Source organism: Mustela erminea, chromosome 8 (genome assembly GCF_009829155.1).
Source record: "Mustela erminea isolate mMusErm1 chromosome 8, mMusErm1.Pri, whole genome shotgun sequence".
Classification (NCBI taxonomy): Eukaryota; Metazoa; Chordata; class Mammalia; order Carnivora; family Mustelidae; genus Mustela; species Mustela erminea.
The window spans coordinates 73,472,823-73,489,990 of NC_045621.1; the positions used below are offsets into that span (position 1 = coordinate 73,472,823).

General features: G+C 39.4%; 1 protein-coding gene across 1 annotated transcript in view; it reads right to left on the reverse strand.

Moving 5' to 3' along the window:
* The window catches only part of TTN (titin), a 274,226-nt gene that overhangs the window by 74,756 nt on the left and 182,302 nt on the right, over positions 1-17,168 (reverse strand). Inside the window, exons 233-263 of the mRNA XM_032356075.1 lie at positions 16,933-17,120; positions 16,730-16,844; positions 16,339-16,623; positions 16,087-16,238; positions 14,734-14,881; positions 14,396-14,573; positions 13,897-14,018; positions 13,518-13,805; positions 13,108-13,404; positions 12,791-12,977; positions 12,220-12,335; positions 11,825-12,124; positions 11,332-11,631; positions 11,133-11,238; positions 10,837-11,033; positions 10,448-10,753; positions 10,074-10,352; positions 9,149-9,448; positions 8,732-9,034; positions 8,256-8,618; positions 7,633-7,935; positions 7,200-7,499; positions 6,287-6,583; positions 5,900-6,184; positions 5,503-5,796; positions 3,870-4,169; positions 3,455-3,763; positions 3,176-3,366; positions 1,859-2,288; positions 327-635; positions 50-198 (exon numbers count right to left, since the gene is read on the reverse strand). Coding sequence (XP_032211966.1) covers positions 50-198; positions 327-635; positions 1,859-2,288; positions 3,176-3,366; positions 3,455-3,763; positions 3,870-4,169; positions 5,503-5,796; positions 5,900-6,184; positions 6,287-6,583; positions 7,200-7,499; positions 7,633-7,935; positions 8,256-8,618; positions 8,732-9,034; positions 9,149-9,448; positions 10,074-10,352; positions 10,448-10,753; positions 10,837-11,033; positions 11,133-11,238; positions 11,332-11,631; positions 11,825-12,124; positions 12,220-12,335; positions 12,791-12,977; positions 13,108-13,404; positions 13,518-13,805; positions 13,897-14,018; positions 14,396-14,573; positions 14,734-14,881; positions 16,087-16,238; positions 16,339-16,623; positions 16,730-16,844; positions 16,933-17,120 — 7,697 coding nt within the window. The remainder of the gene's footprint in view (positions 1-49; positions 199-326; positions 636-1,858; positions 2,289-3,175; positions 3,367-3,454; positions 3,764-3,869; positions 4,170-5,502; positions 5,797-5,899; positions 6,185-6,286; positions 6,584-7,199; positions 7,500-7,632; positions 7,936-8,255; positions 8,619-8,731; positions 9,035-9,148; positions 9,449-10,073; positions 10,353-10,447; positions 10,754-10,836; positions 11,034-11,132; positions 11,239-11,331; positions 11,632-11,824; positions 12,125-12,219; positions 12,336-12,790; positions 12,978-13,107; positions 13,405-13,517; positions 13,806-13,896; positions 14,019-14,395; positions 14,574-14,733; positions 14,882-16,086; positions 16,239-16,338; positions 16,624-16,729; positions 16,845-16,932; positions 17,121-17,168) is intronic.

Genomic DNA, 17,168 nt, shown 5'->3' on the forward strand with positions numbered 1-17,168 from the left:
ATCCTTAGAGTGATTCAGTGGGAAACACAGAAAATTATATTTTTCTTACCTTCACTGCCTTCTTCGCCTTTCCGTCAAATTCCCACGATGATTTTGGTGTCGGGCGTCCCTTGATGACAGCAGGAATCCTAATCTGGGAGCCAGCCTGACAAACCAGACAGTCTTGTGCTCCAATGTCAATAAAAACTTCTGGGGCCTCTGTAATACCATGAATAATATAACAGGATTTAGCATACCTTTTTCAAAGAAGTAAGTGACCTATCTTTGGGATATTAACTTTCATAACTAGATCAAATGAACACAGAAATGCAATAAAGGACGAGTACCTTGAATATCCGTGGCAGGGATCTCTCCAGTTGTATCACTTGGTTCAGACTCACCAGCATCATTGACAGCTTTCACTCTGAATCGGTACTTGCGGAGTTCTTTCAGATTTGGCACCACACATTCACAGGTGGTTAGCAGTTTGTCTGGCTCGTTTACTTTTTTCCAGTCGGTGCTGCCTTCTTCTTGCATTTCTACAATGTATCCTTTGATTGGACTGCCGCCATCTTTGGCTGGAGGTTTCCATGCCAGCGAGATGCTGGACTTGGTTTTATCTTTGACCTCTGGGCAAGAAGGTGGCCCAGGTGGATCTAAGAAGAAGAAGAGTGTATCAAATTCTGAAGCCAATGGAATGCTAGATTTAATCTACTAAATACTAAAGTAGGAATTCTGAAAGAATAAATTACCTTCCAGAGCAGAGAATATAAGAAATAGTCTCTTTTCATTTCACATTAATGTGAAAACAAAATAAGCAAACAACTAACTGCGATTAAAAAGACGATACATGATCTCTGGATAGATATATGTTGCATTTATACACAATTAGTGAAAAGCTATTTTAAGATCCCTTTGAAGAGACTCTGTCATATTCTCTACTAAAACCTTAGTTTAAAGTAAAAAAAATGATTTCATCATTAGCTGGTAAACTTTGGAACACAAACTAATTGTATGCTCTTTAGGGACGAGATTGATGCATAACAGTCCTTTACGTTTCTGACAGTGCTTTACCATTACAGGAAAGTCTTTTGAACCCTCGCTCTTCCTCTCTAGCTAGTACACTACCTTGAACAAAGCACATGTTCAGTACAGGCTTGCTAAATGAATGAATGAATGACTATTTCATTATATATATATATGCTCCATATAGAACTTAGAGTATTTTAAATCTTTTTAACAAGTAGCTGAATTTTTTTCCTACAGAGAATCTAATCAGATATATAGCAAATACAGTGAATCATTAAGACCATGGTATTTTAATCTTTGAACTGATCTGCTAAATAGATCTTTCGGAAGGATTTTTTTTTTCTTACCACCTCATGGACTGTGCTCGAGAATCTTGCATAAAGGTACAATATATATTATTAAAGATTATATTAAAGATACAATATATATGTTTGAAAAATGAACATTTTGCTTTTTGTTCAACTCTACCTGGAGGGTCTCTTTAGGGAGGGAGATAATTTTCATAGTATGAAATGAGATAGGGGTATGGGAGCAGAGAGGGAGCTTATAGTGCAGGGTCTTTATCACTGTGATTCCTCATAAATACTAGGCTTAAACCAACAATTAAAAACTATATGATTTTATGTATGTATATACATGTGTGTATGTATACATACATAGAGCTGTGTGTATAGTGTGTATATCTGCCTATACATATATACAAATTTATGTACTTCTGATACACTACGTAAGTATGAGGTTTTTACTTTAATAAATAATTGGGTATAGAAAAATGCAAGAAATTTAAGAGCAGAACTGTTCATTTGGTGGCTTTGCTCTTTGTAAACTCCAGAAATAGAAGCATACTTACATATGGGATCTCCTGCAACAGCTGGATCTGATGGTTCACTGGGAGGACCCACTCCTGCAGCATTTATTGCCATTGCTCTGAACTGGTATTTAACACCCTCAATCAAGCGGGGAACGTTGAATTCTATGCCTTTCAATCCCACTTTGGTTATTGGTGCTCTGCTAACACGTGACCAATAGGAACCTCCCTCTTCTCTCTTCTCCAGCCAGTAGCCAGTAATGGGAGAGCCGCCATTGTCCAGAGGAGGAGTCCAGCTCACTAGCATTGACCCTTTGGTGCGCTCCAGGACTTTTGGTTTTCCTGGGGGTCCAGGAAGGCGGAAGGGATCTTGAATGACAACTTTATCTGATTTGCAGTCATCACTGATTCCATATTTATTCACTGCCCTAACTCGGAACTCATACTGACCATTGGGAATAAGTTTCCAGACCTAGAAATCAGATGAATAGTGATTTCTTAAAAACAATGGACTTGTTGATTTCACTTATTTTAAAATTCAGGTTCTTTTCATATGTAAGACTACAAAAAAGAAATCTATTAAAATCAAGTAAATATATAGTTTAAAAATACATAGACACAAATGTGGAGAAAGCATGTGCAGCTAAATACTACATCAAAAACTAATGATGTACTATATGTTGACTAATTGAATTTAAATTAAAAAATACAAATACTTATATTTATTGTACCTAATAGTGGATCTCTCAAATAAGAGAGAATTGGTTTACCAAATAGTATTTTTTTGAAGATTTTATTTATTTATTTAACAGAGAGAGAGATCACAAGTAGGCAGAAAGGCAGGCAGAGGGAGAGGGGGGAGCAGGCACCCTGCTGAGCAGAGAGCCCGATGCAGGGCTCAATCCCAGGACCCTGAGATCATGACCTGAGCTGAAGGCAGAGGCTTAACCCATTGAGCCACCCAGGAACCCTACCAAATAGTACTTTTTTTTTTTTTTAAAGATTTTATTTATTTATTTGGGAGAGAGAGAGAGAAAATGAGAGAGAGAGAGCATGAGAGGAGAGAAGTCAAAGGGAGAAACAGACTCCCTGCTGAGCAGGGAGCCTGATGTGGGACTCCATCTCAGGACTCCAGGGTCATGACCTGAGCCAAAGGCAGTCACTTAACCAACTGAGCTTCCCAGGTACCTCCAAATAGTACTTTTAAGTGGCCTTATGTGCAGGGTGCTAAAAACTGTGATAAATCTTTTTATGTGCAGTTTTGAGTTTAATCATTAAATTCCAAGATTATGCCAGAATGGGGTTAATTCAGTGTCGTGTCCTTTTACTGTATATCAAAAACCATTTAGAACAGTTTACCCCATATTTCCTCTCCACAGCAGTGTTGGTGACTTCTTCCCATTCACTCTTCTTCCTGCTTGCATCACGTTTGTCTATGATATAATGGGTGATTTCACTGCCACCATTGTCTAGAGGGGCATCCCATGTCAAGTAGCAGGATTCAGCTTTAATGTCAGTAACAGCAAGATTTCTTGGAGGTGATGGACGATCTGGAAAGGAACCCAGAGAGGAGAATGAGAAGACAATTCTTAAAGAGACACTGGACTTCATTTTGAGTTAAGGAAGCAGGTCCCTTACCATATACTTCCACATGAACATTTCGGAACACGGAGCCCAGGCGATTGGAAGCAGTAATGGTGTAAGTGCCTTTGTCTTCCCGGACTGCTTTGGGAATGATAACCTCGGTCTTTGCCTCACTTCGGGATACTTCTTCCTTGGTTATCTTAAGTGCATCAGTGGGTTTTTCGATCACGGTTTCATTCTTAGACCACTCAATCTTAGGCATCGGAAGACCTGTCACATCTGCGGGGATGTTAACAGGCTCTCCTGCCTTAACTTTGATAGTGTCTCCTCGAACAGACAGGCGCAACTTAATGGTGGGAGGCACTGCGAAGAGAAGGGAAAGAAAAGAAAAGTCATAAAAATGTTTGCTCACTCTATGAGATGAAGGCAGCACCAGAAAGTGCACTAAAATGAGGCTCAGATTCCACACCTTCATCATCTTGTATGACCACATTGAGAGGCAGGGATGGTTCACTTTCCCCAATTGCGTTGACAGCTCTGACGCGGAATTCATACATTTGGTGTTCATCAAGATCTTCAACCGGAAAAGATGTGGTTGGGCAGAGTCGCTTGTTAACTCTTTCAAAGTTGGGTTTGTCATGACGCCGTTTTTCAATGATATAGCCCTGGATGGGGCTGCCACCATCACTGCGGGGCTCCTTCCAGTCAAGGGTGATAGTGGACTTCGTCCTTTCTGTGTATGTGAGCCTCTCAGGAGCCGTTGGAGGACCTTTAACCAGAGGCAAGTTGAAATGGCAAGCATCAAATAAATATTCATGTAAGAGACAATACTTCACTTCAAATTAATTATGTGAAAAATAGGTTTCTGTCTGGCATAACCTTAACATCCATCTTTAAAATCCTTCTGAAAACACATCAGTTACCAGAATGATAGGCATTCATAATAGGCAGACTTTCTCTTAGTGAGGTTTACAGTCAAAATTCTTGATTAGAAATAAAAGATATGTACGCCTTTGTTATTTTTACCATTTTAGATCTTTTATAGCTCGGTCACTGGGAAAGCTTCTAATCCTAATGAAGTAAAAGAGAAGGTCTGTGAAGTTTTGCTTTGGATGACCAGCTGAGATCAAAGTGTTCTCTTTATTAATAGACAGTAGATATGTCTACTGAACTTTGAACCAAGTTGCTTCTAAGTGTGGGTTTAAAATGGAATGGAAAGAGAATTTATGTAATGCTGCTGTAGTTTTGCACCCAAAGGACACAACAAAGAATAAGTGTGAATGCTAAAACTAGACCTGATCCCTTTTGTTGACTGTTACTACAACCAGAAGCTGAGCTTTGTGGTGGAAGCTCAGCTCTGTTCTGATACCTCTGGTAAAACTTGACATACAGTGGATGTATCTGAAATGAGCTGTCACAGTGAGGTTGTAATTTTCCTTTTTTGGTTGGTAGGGTGGTGGTGGTGAAGGAGGAATAAAGCCTCTGTTTCTTGGGGAATGGGTCATCCTCACAAATTTTGCTTTCTTGGTTGGGATGTCAGGATGTATTTCCAAGTGTGTGCGATTTTAGGATTTCACATTTGTTCATATTGTTTAAGGATATTTCCTTTGGTTAGATTTCTATTCTCTGGTGGCTTTTTCTGATTCTGGGTCTCCATATCCTTCCAGTGTGGAGACTACCTGAGGACTAAAGGAAGACTAAGGCATTTATTCTAAGGCTGTTGTCTATCCCATACTCTTTTAAAAATAGTGAATTCCCTTTAACTATGGAAGTATTAAATGAATTATTCCAGGGCATTCTATTGCAGAGATGTAGAATTTCTAACTATTTTTAGGTTATTGCTAAGCTTCACTAGATTCAGATTTTTCAGTACACAAAACTGTGCATGGATTGTGCAAAAATTACAGTGAGCCAAAAATGACATTGAAATCATAGCAAAAACGGTATTCTTAAAGTTGCTAATAGTTACTTGATTTACCTTTCTTATCACTCTCTAGGTATAGATCATGGGACTGTTGGGGAGTTCAAAGCCATAAGGCTCAATAGCTAAATGACATAACTAGAAGCAAACACAAAGAAAACACAATGAAAACCTCCTTTACCCAGTGGATCCACTGCAAGAATTGGTCCTATTTCAACAGGAGGGCCGCAGCCAAACTTGTTCTTGGCAATCACACGGAACATATATTCTTGGCCCTCAATGAGACCTGTGATGTCACATTTAGATCTCTCAGTCTCAATTGGTTGTCTCCAGGTATGCATCTTAGCATCTTTTCTTTCAATAATGAATCCTGTGATTTCACTTCCTCCATCATCTGCTGGATCAGACCAGTTAAGTAAACACATCTTTCTATTTGTAACAACAGGTTTTAAGTCAAGAACTGGTCCAGGAACATCTGTAAAATAAAATTAACAAACAAACAGGCAAACATAAAAAATCAATGCGATAAATTGTGTTACTTGGGAAAACCCTCTGAAAATCCATGTAACATTCCTTACCAAAAACTTCTACCCTGGCTGCTGCAAATTTGGAACCACAGCTATTAGTAGCTGTAATCACATATCTGCCATGGTCTTTTCTCAATGCATTCTTGATAATTAGCTCAGATTTGGTTCCAACGTTCTCTATTACAACGCGGTCTTTATCTAGCTCCCCTTCTTCTATGGTCCATACTCTGGTAGGCACCGGACGCCCAGTCACCACAGCTGGAATTCTGAGTGTCTTCCCAGCCATTATTTGTATCCCAGCTTTGACAGAAACATCTAGTTCCACAGTTGGAGGCTCTGTTTTAAAGAGAACAGTAATACGTTAGCCCAAGAAAGATGGGGGAAAAGTCTCCTACTAGGAAAATATCCATAATCTTATCTAGGGAACTCTTAGGTTACCTTGTGGTTCAGCCACAGTAACAGGTCCTGTCTCTCCTGGCGGTCCTTCACCTGCAGCGTTGACAGCACTCACTCGAAGTTTATAATCGGCACCCTCTCGGATTTCTTTGACGGTGTACTGACGGTTCTTGATCATCTTCTCTGTGCAGCGTGACCATTCATTTGTGCCAACCAGCTGCTTATCGACAAAGTAGCCAATAATTTCCCCCCCACCATTGAAAGCTGGGGGTTCCCATTCTAGGTCAATAGTTGTAGAGCTTGTGTCAGTGACTTTTGGGACAGGTGGCCCAGGTGGAGCTGGAAATGAATGCAGTTACACAAATCAGAACTCACGGAAGCTTTTAAAATGCACAATAACTTACTCTATCCACTTTTTTCCAGAATGCATTGCAGGTAGTATGGGTAAGTACTGCTTTGTGAAATTTTTAAGTTATATTTATAGATGTTTAAAATTTTACTTTGTGACCTTAGCATGTGTCTGTAGCCATTGTTAATATTTTGCTAGTTTTTTGGGGGGGGGGTAAGTTTCTTTAATTTTTTTTAATTTTAATTTTATTTATTTGACAGAGAGCGAGCACAAGCAGGTGGAGTAGCAGGGTGAGGGAGAGGCAATTCCAGGACCCTGGGATCATGACCTGAGCTGAAGGCAGTTGCTTAACCAACTGAGCCACCCAGGCATCCCCCACTTTTTTGGTAAGTTTAAGGTATACAACATGATAATCTGATACGTATGTTGCAAGATGATTACCACAGTGTTGGTTTACACCTTCATCCCCTTATCATTTTTCTTTTTTTTAGTGTTAACATGCAAGATCTACTCTCTTCACTTTCAAACATATAATATAGTACTTAATTAAGTGACTAATTATAGTCACCATGTTGTACCCCACTCTCTTCATGAGAAATTACTTACAGATTGGATCATGTGCTGTTTTGGGATCTGAAGGGGGACTGAACTTTCCAGGGCCAGCTGCATTTTCGGCACATACTCTGAAGACATAGGTGAGTCCTTCTAATAGGCCTTCTACATTGGTTTTCAAAGAATTCAGAAGGCTTCTGTTGACACGAGACCAGTGTGTACTATTAACCTCTCGTTTTTCAAGCCAATAACCCAAGATGGGACTTCCATTATCTTTTGGTTCATTCCATTTCACGAGCATACTGTTTTTGGTAACATCTTCTACAATGGGCTTGTCGGGTGCATCGGGCGGTTCTGATAAAAAAAAAAATTGCATATTTGAATTAATGCCCTAGTATCATAAAAATTCAAGTTTAAAAGCTATGGTAATGTATATACCCATGCATATGATAAAAAGGCAAAGTGTAGATGCTAAAAAGAACCTTACCAAATGGATCTTTGGCTGTAAGTGGTTTGGAAACACATGGTGGTCCAGGCCCAAACCTGTTTTCAGCTCTTACACGAAAGAGGTACTCTTTTCCTTCAATTAGTTTTGTCACTGAATATTTGCAGTGTCTAAGTGTTGCAGTGACAGTAATCCACTCTGAGTCAGGTTTTGTCTTGTCTTTCTTTTCCAAAGTGTAGTTTATAATTTCACTGCCACCATCATCAAGGGGTGGTTCCCATTTGCAGAGGACAGAGTTCTTTCTAATATCTTCAAATACAAAGTTGATTGGTGGTCCTGGTGTATCTAATGTTTCAAAAGACAACAATGATTAAAAATTTGTGTAGAAGCGGTGGTTATGAAAAACGTCCATGTCAGCATGCCCCTTTAACACAAACTTCTGTGTTTTTCTACATCAGTCTTCACACCACACTAGCTAATAAACAACAAGCTTGGGTGATTTTGTTTACATAGCCAGGAGGAAAAATGGGTCAGAGGATAGCTTGCTGAAGCTATTTCCTACTTCTTTGATACCCCTACCCCCTGGCCCAAACCCCCTTTTTATGTCTTATTAAAACTCTTCCCTAGACTTCCTTTTATTGAGAAGTGTTGTTTTGCCTACTCACCTAGCACACAGACAGTACAGGGAGCTTTGGCAGTGCCATGGTCATTTTCAGCTTTGATCATATACACGCCGTGGTCAGGTCGGAGAGAATCTCGGACACGCAGCTGAGACTCTCCTTTTTTACTGTTGTCGATACTCAAACGTTCTGTCAGAGGCAGGACAAATGGTTCTTCTTCTTGAACTTCACCCTTCTTCCTCCTAATTGTGGGTGCTGCTCGCTTCTTTATTTCTTCCGGTGTAATGACTTTTTCATCCTTTAGCCATGTAATAGCTGGGTAAGGAGACCCAGAGATGGTTGCATCGAGGGCTATTTCATCACCTCGTTTCACCTCAAGGCTAGTTCTCAAAATGACCTTCGGGGCATCTGTAAGGATTAAAGACAGCAATTGCTTTCAGTTCTGATCAAAACATCTGACAAGACATTATTCTTTTTTACTATACAATGGGACAGTGGCCACCCTATTAAGTGAAACTTACCAATAGGATCTACAGCTTTTGTTGGAGGAGTGGCCCGAGAAGGTTCACTAATGCCAGCAGCATTTTCTGCTCGCACTCGGAATTGGTATTCCTTTCCCTCTTCAAGTCCTTTTGCTGTGTAGGTCAGGACTGGTACCAGGTGTTCATTGCATCTCTTCCATTTGTCTTCACCCTTAGCAATCTTTTCTATGATGTAACCCATGATTTTGCTTCCTCCATCGTACAAAGGTGGCTTCCACGTAATGGTCATTGCCTTAGCTGTAGGATTATGAACCTCAACATCCACAGGTGGATCAGGAGGCTCTGAAGAATAAGAAAAAACCTGTTAATATGTACATGTATAATATAAACCCACTTTTTAAAATTAAAAAATTGCATATTAATTCCTAGCTATATTCTAACCATGCCCAAACTTACGCTTTGGATCTTGAGCAATGACTGGGTTTTTCAGTTCAATATATTCGCCTCCACCAATCTTGTTGACAGCTTTAACACGGAAGAAGTATTCACCATTTGGTATCAGATCTTTTACGGTCCAAGACAGTTTGTTCTCACCAGACATGACTGGTATATATGTCCTCCTCCCAGCCTCTCTGCGTTCCAGGACATAATGGAGGATTGGGCTTCCACCATCATATTCTGGAGGTTCCCAGGTTAATTTACAAGAACTCTTGGTCACGTCACTTGCTTTAATATCTTTGCACGGTCCAGGTAGGCCTGTTAGAAATAAAATGACACTTATTATTGTAAGACGAATAGTCAGCATGTTATAGTACACTTTTTTCTAAATGGGACTAGTCACATTTTGGGTGGGATAACCTTTGATGTGCTGGAGTATTCCCCCATACATTGCAGGCCATTTAGCATCCTTGGTCCCCAATTACTAAATGTCAGTAGCCCTCCTGAGTCTTTATTCCAAACAAAGACTCAGAAGGGCTAACAAAGACTCTCCACACACAAATTTCTCCACACATAAATTTCTAAATACCATCTGCATGGGACAGGATAGAAAATGTTACTGATCCTGGTGAAAACACTATGGAAAAATATAAATACAATTATAAATGAGTATTGGCAATTAAAACTTTCTGGGGGTGTACTCTTTTATTTAGTACTTCACATGCCAGTAATTACAACAGAAGTGAATTAGTTTAATCAGATTTTTAACTGGAATTTTCATGTCTATAATTGCTTTGCTTCTCGTATGGGAAGAAATAATCTGGAAGGACACTTAGTTTATAAATAGCTAACTCATGAAACCCTTTTTACTAACACTGTGAAGTTAATTAATTTTCCTAACATGTGAAGAAGAATATCTCATATTTCATCAAAGAATGATTACCTATAACTTTGACATTGATTGAGCCAGTTGCTGAGCCAAGCTTGTTCTCCAGCGTAATGGTATAAACTCCAGCATCTGCATGGACACTCTTGGGAACTTCAAGGTGTGCAGAGATGTGATCATTCTTCATTGTTAATCTGTCACTTGCTTTGACTTCTTTACCATCTTTATGCCAACTAACAGTTGGAACTGGGACAGCTCGGAAGGGAACAGGAATGCGTAACTTTTCACCTTCAATGACCACAATGTCATGTGTCTCCATATCAATTGTTGGCTTGCCTGTGAGATATTGAAAAGAGGGAAAAAAGGTACATCAAAGTGCAATGTGTAAGCAAAGCCTGTTTTATTAATTATAAAAGAAACTGTGTTCTTACAGTCTGGGTCTTTGGCAACTACGTTTTCAGAGATCTCAGATGGCTCACTGACACCAACAGCATTGACAGCTCTCACTCTCAGAACGTACTCCTTGTCAGGAACAACACCTTCTTCAACTTTAAACTTCAAGTCTTTTATTGGGCGGGAATTAACTCGCATCCATTTCTCAGTGCCTACTGGGCACATTTCAACATGGTATCCTATAATAGGACTTCCACCATTTTTCTCTGGAGGCTTCCAGGCGATAGCAATGTGCTTTCGCCCAGCATCAGTCACATGCAAGTCAAGAGGAGGTGAAGGAGGACCTGAAAAAAGAGTGAACGATTCACATCCGTGATCTCATCATCAAGCTGTAGACAATATCCTTCACATAACTGATACTACTTACTTGTTGGATCTTCAATTGCCAGGATTTCTGTGGGTTCACTTGGGTGACCAACTCCAGCTTCATTTTCTGCCCGAACCTGAAACTGGACCTCTGTTCCTTCAATGACATCAGTTACTCTGAAGTTACAGTCAGGTCCTGAGGTCTTTCCAGCTTTCACCCAACGGGTGCCTAACTTCTCTTTCTTCTCAATGATGTATCTATTGAAATAAAGCATTTTATTAGCATTAATAGGGAAAACAAAGTTAAGAATGTTCAGCTGAGTACAGATTTTCTTTGTGAATTAATTAAAATTCTACCTCTGTATTGGTCGTCCACCATCATTTTTCGGTGGTTCCCACTTCAAGTCAACATGTCGCTTGGTTACATCAACCACTGCCAGAGCGTATGGTGGACCAGGGGTGGCTAGAAGCAAAATATTCAGTGGTTAGAAAAACCAGAGGGAGAAGTGGTAATCTACTACAAATGGTATCACAAAGATGAAGCTAGAGAACATACTAAAGGTGTCTTTGGCCAGGACAGAGTCCTCAATTTCACAGTAGTCACTTTGTCCTATGGCATTTTCTGCAGCAACTCGGAACACGTATAAAGAGCCCTCTGTCAGTGGGGTTACTGTGCACTTCGTGTCCTTGACAGTAGTGTCCACCGTTTGCCAGCCTTTTCGCCTCACGTCTCTCTTTTCCACAATGTAGTTGGTGATGGGGGACCCTCCATCTTTCTCAGGAACTGTCCACTTAAGGTCTGCTGTATTTTTTGTGATATTAATAACTTCAAGCCAGCGAGGTGGTGATGGAGGATCTGAAGAAGAAAAAGAGAATTCAATTTTTGAATTGTCCAATATTCAGTCTTCAATGAATTCTCTCGTAGTCACTCGGAAATCACATAGCAAGGATGAAATAATCTAGTAACAAGTTTTTCATTTTTCTCATAGTGTAGTCCTCAGATATACTTTAGAAGAATTTATATACCTTAAACATCAAGAGTGACTTACATAGTTTTTCCCTGCAAAGCACAGGGTCACTGGGTTCACTGGGCTCACTTTCCCCGGCCTTGTTCACAGCTCTAACTCGGAATGAGTATTCCTGTCCTTCCATGAGACCGGTGAGCAAATGCTGAGTGGTGGGAACACCTTCAGCCACTCGGACCCAGTCATCTGTTCCGGTCTTTAGCATTTCAATGACATAAGACTCAATCTTTGCCCCTCCATCATGTTCTGGCTTTGTCCAGTTCAACATCAATGATGTTTTGCCTACATCTTTCACAGTTGGTTTTCCAGGAGGCCATGGAGGATCTGCAAACCAATGAAAGGAAACCATTATTTAAGTTTGTCAAAAAAGAAATTAATAGGAGCTTCAAAATAACCACAGAAGGATATGTAAATAATACCTATTGGATCCTTTATTAAGATTGGTTCCGTTGATCTACTTGGTTTTCCAGGTCCAGCAAGATTCTCAGCCAAAACACGGAATCTGTATTTTTTCTTATTTGTGAGACCTTTCACTCTGAATTAGGGACAAAGGATGAATTGGATACCATGATTAGCAGAAGCCTCTGTGTATTTTACTCTGACGGGGCTAATTTATTTTAATTGTAAATGACTGATATTGAAATTTAACTGAAAATATTTCATTATAAACTCATATCTGGTCAAATGTACCAGTGTAATTATAGCATCTGTAATAGTGCTCCTCATAATATACTAGAAGACCACTTTGCAACTTACAGAAAGGCAGTAAAGAAATGAAGAAATGTGTCCTGGAATGGAATTTACATCATTTTTGAAATTATGTGGTAATATAAATGTAAAAATTAAATAAAATTAAATATAAAAAATAAATATAAAAATAATTTAAAATTTTATGGTAATGTGTAAGAAGGTATAATCAAAAGGAATGCTAAAGAATGAAAAATTGTATATACTGCTATCTTAACATCTTGATGGAGATACTGGACATACCTAAATGTTGTGTCCTTTACTGGCATCTTATTGCATCTGACCCATTTATCGGAATCAGGATCTAATCTTTCAACCCAGTATCCAGTGATTGGGCTGCCACCATCATCGTCTGGCTCACACCATGTGAGAGTAACTGCATCTTTAGTGATATCAGAAGGTTCAAGGCGAGTTGGAGGTCCAGGTGGATCTATAGGCAGAACAAGGATATAAGTGTTACATGTCCTATATATAAAAATGACACCTAAATCTAAGTTTGACACAAGAATCTTTCTTTTTTTTTTTAACAATTTTGGTCAACAGATTAATGAGAAACTTACCAAACTGAAATTTAGCTATTATTGGAGAGGCCTGAACTGGTTCACCAACACCGTACATGTTTTCTGCAGCAACTCTGAAGATGTATTCTTTGTTAGGTGTTAATTTGGTTGCCTTGTAGTTTGTATCCTTGACAGTTGATGAAAGCTTGTGCCACACTTCGCTGTCGGTCGCTCTTCTCTCCACAACATAGTTTGTGATTTTAGACCCACCATCATCACGTGGTGGGTTCCATGTTAGAAGGCATGATTCATTGGTCACATCTGTGATGTCAAAAGCAGCTGGTGGTCCAGGTTTGTCTGTGGAGGAGATTACACACTCAGGAAAAAAAGCATTTTTATAAAAAATCCGTTTGTTTTTAAGGAGTAACTGCAATGATTTTGCCCATTTTTGAAATGACAGCCTCACTCACCTAAGACGTTCACTTCGACCACCGCAGTGGCCCGACCACAGACATTCACAGCCTCGATGATGTATGTGCCGGTGTCACTTCTCTTACTATCCAAGATAGTCACTGTGGATTTCTTAGGAACGTTTTCAATGCTGATTCTTTTGTCCTGCTTCAGAAGCGTATCGGCCTTCGTCCAAGTTATTTGAGGTTCCGGTTTTCCAGTTACAGTGGCAGGAAGTTCGATCTTCGTTCCTGCTTTTACGGTGAGACCAGCGAGCAGCTTCACATCAAGGAAAATTTCTGGAGCCTCTAAAATGGGAAAAGATTTTTTACAATGTTAGCAAGATCAAACAATTAAAGGCAGAGGCCTGGTTAATAACACAAACCCCAACATACATACCCTGTGTATCCACCGCCTGGATTTCATCTGTGGGTTTGCTTGGTTTGCTAGGACCTTGCCGGTTTAAGGCCTTCACACGGTATGCATACCATTTGCCTTCTTCAAGACCAGTCACTTCCATTCTATCAGAATACAAAACAGGATATTTTACAATAATGCACATAATCTGTAGTATTCATAATCTTTCTAAAATGTATACCTACTCTTGACAGAATACTACTCCTTAAATTAATTCTAGGTTGCTTCAGTATTGCAAGTAATGAAAACCTTGGAGAAGGGATAAGTTCAGCAGCACTTTTTAAAATTGGACAGGCACACCAGGGGAATTCTGAGTGAAAAAAAGTAACAGATTTTCTAAAAGAAAAGCACTCATTCTAGTGAGTAAGATGAAACATTTACTCGTGTGCCATAATTATAGTTAAAAACATATATAGATATTAAATATAAATATAAAATAAATATATAAAACATAAAAATAAAAATAATTATGAAAACCTACTTTGTTTCTGCAACTGGTTCTCCACAGGCAACCCATCGATCTGAGCCACGTGGACATTTTTCAACTATGTAGCCTGTGATGCGTGAGCCACCATCATGTTTAGGTGGATCCCATGTTAGGAAGATGCTGTTGGCTGTTCGGTCTCTCCATTTAACATTCTCTGGTGGGTCAGGTACCGCTATAAACATTTTAATGAGATTCAGTCTTAGCTAGGTCATCTATGAAATCTTCATGTTACCAACCCATGCCATTCCCCACTCCCCATAACTTTGAATCCAGGTCTAAAAGCAAAAATGGTAATAAGAGGCTAGACAATACATTGCCAAGAATGTACTCACTTGCAGGAACTGACATATTTACAGGTTCATCAACATATGCAGGTTCTCCAGGGCCACATTTGTTACAAGCACAAACTTTAAATAAATACTCTTTTCCTTGAACAAGATCTGGAACTGTGAATTCTAGGTCAGTCACGGAGTCTGTAACCTGGGACGAAGAAATACAGTTACTCGTCTCCCAAAAACCCTTTGCCTGAGTCAAAAGCTTTTTATCATGAACAAGGATACAAATAGAAATTGTTTTTGAATGGTAAGGATTATTTCATACTAAGGAAAAAGCTGCAGAGAAGACACATAACATTTTAAACCTAGGATATTAAGGTGAAACTTTCCTAGTGTATGGAGGGCACATATTGCATGGAGCACTGGGTGTGGGGCATAAACAATGAATTTTGGAACACTGAAAAAGTAATTTTAAAAAGGTGGCAAAAACCCCTCAGATTGTCTGAAAAACAATCTGAGGGGTTTGAAGTGGCAGGGTGGTGGGAGGTTGGGGTACCAGGTTGTGGGTATTATGGAGGGCACGGATTGCATGGAGCACTGGGTGTGGTGCAAAAATAATGAATACTGTTATGCTGAAAATAAATAAAAAATAAATTTAAAAAAAAGGTGGCAAAAAGATATTGATGGCAAAAAGGTATTGATTCTTTCCACTAGCTTGGTTACTGGAAACATGATTTTAAAGATTTTTTTAAAAAATTTTTTTATTAGAGAATGCTTGTGAGAGAATGAGCAGGGGCAGGGGCAGAGGGAAAGGGAAAAGCAGACTCCCTGCTGAGCAGGGGCCACCCCCGTCCCCAACAATGCTGGGCTTGATCCCAGTACCCTGGGATCACGACCTGAGCTGAAGACAGATTGCTTAACTGACTGAGCCACTTAGGTGCCCCTAGAAATATGGTTTTAAATCAAGGTAAAAAACAATACTGAGTATTGAGTAAATAATAGTAACAAACTGAGGAGGAAAAAAAAAGGGTAGATTGGGCCAATTAGGATAATCTAGTAGCATGAGAAGTCTGACCACCAGGGAGTCATGTGCTTAGTGTCCTTAGAATGGCTTATAGCTTAATAGGCCATATTGGGTACTTATCAGGTATGAAATGAAAAGGTTAAGTTTTATTTTTTCATGAACTTAGTAGAAAATTTGGTAAGGCATAAAATAAGGCAATTATACCAAACCTTGGTTGAACTACCTCATTAAGTTTGTGGTTCATTTTTTTTTTTTTTTTTTTTGTATTTGTGGTTCATTTTTAGCAAGGCAAAGGGAAACCATATAAACTTTGCATGGCATCCCAGCATGCTGGGCTTTCCCCAACTCTTTTTTCTGGAGATGGCTCATTGCTGCTCAAAACTCACTTTAGTCCATGTTTTCCGGCTGACTTCTCGCTTTTCAACAACATATCCTGTTAGTGGACTTCCTCCATCATCATCTGGTGGTTCCCAAGTCAAATGTACCGAGTCTCTGGTTATGTCACTAAATTTCAGCTCTTTGGGAGCACTTGGGCGAGCTGAGAAAATGTAGTCAGAAATCAATATAGGTAATAGCTTGAACCAGTATTTGTTAATAACTGTCAAGTTACCTTATATAACAAAAGTTTAGGTACTTACCAATTACATTGACATCAATTTCCCCAGAAATTGCTTTCGCACGATTTTCTAATTGCAGTGTATAAATGCCCTTGTCTGGACGTTCACTTGGAGAAATGACAAGTTCAGCATAGGCAGATAAGGTTTTAATTTTCACACGGTCCCCTGCTTCTAGTACTTTATCTCCAAAAGACCAGGTTGCACTTGGCCTTGGATAGCCTGTACTTGGAACCAGGATCGTGATAGGATGCGGGACAATAACTTCCAGACCATCTTTGAATGCACTTAAATCCATTGTTGGTTCAACTACCAAGAAGAAAAATTAATGAGTTTCTAGTACTATATTTAAGGCCCTGGTACCCTGAAGTAGCTACATGCTATTCCCAAATCTAAAAACAGAATATCCACTTACCAAATGCATCATCAGCAGTAAGAGGACCAAGAATTTCAGATGGATCTGAAACACCAGCTTCATTTTCTGCAGACACTCGGTATAAATATTTATCTCCTTTTTGTAATCCAGTAACCTGAAGTAATGAATCAGCAGTTGTAAAAACATGTGCATTTAAGTCCATGATCATACACCAAATGTTTTTACAGATGCAAATTCCCTACCTTGTAAGTCAGTTCAGGGACAAGTCTCTTATTGCAACGAATCCAATTATCTTTTCCTTCTTCACATCGCTCAATTATATAACCCAATATTGGGCTTCCTCCATCTTTCAGAGGAGGCTCCCATGTAAGTTGAACTGACGACTGAGTCTGATCTGAGGAATTTAGGTTCACAGGAGGACTTGGTCTCTCTGGAATGGAAGAAAGAGTTGGAGCACACCATTTAATTCAGTGACAAT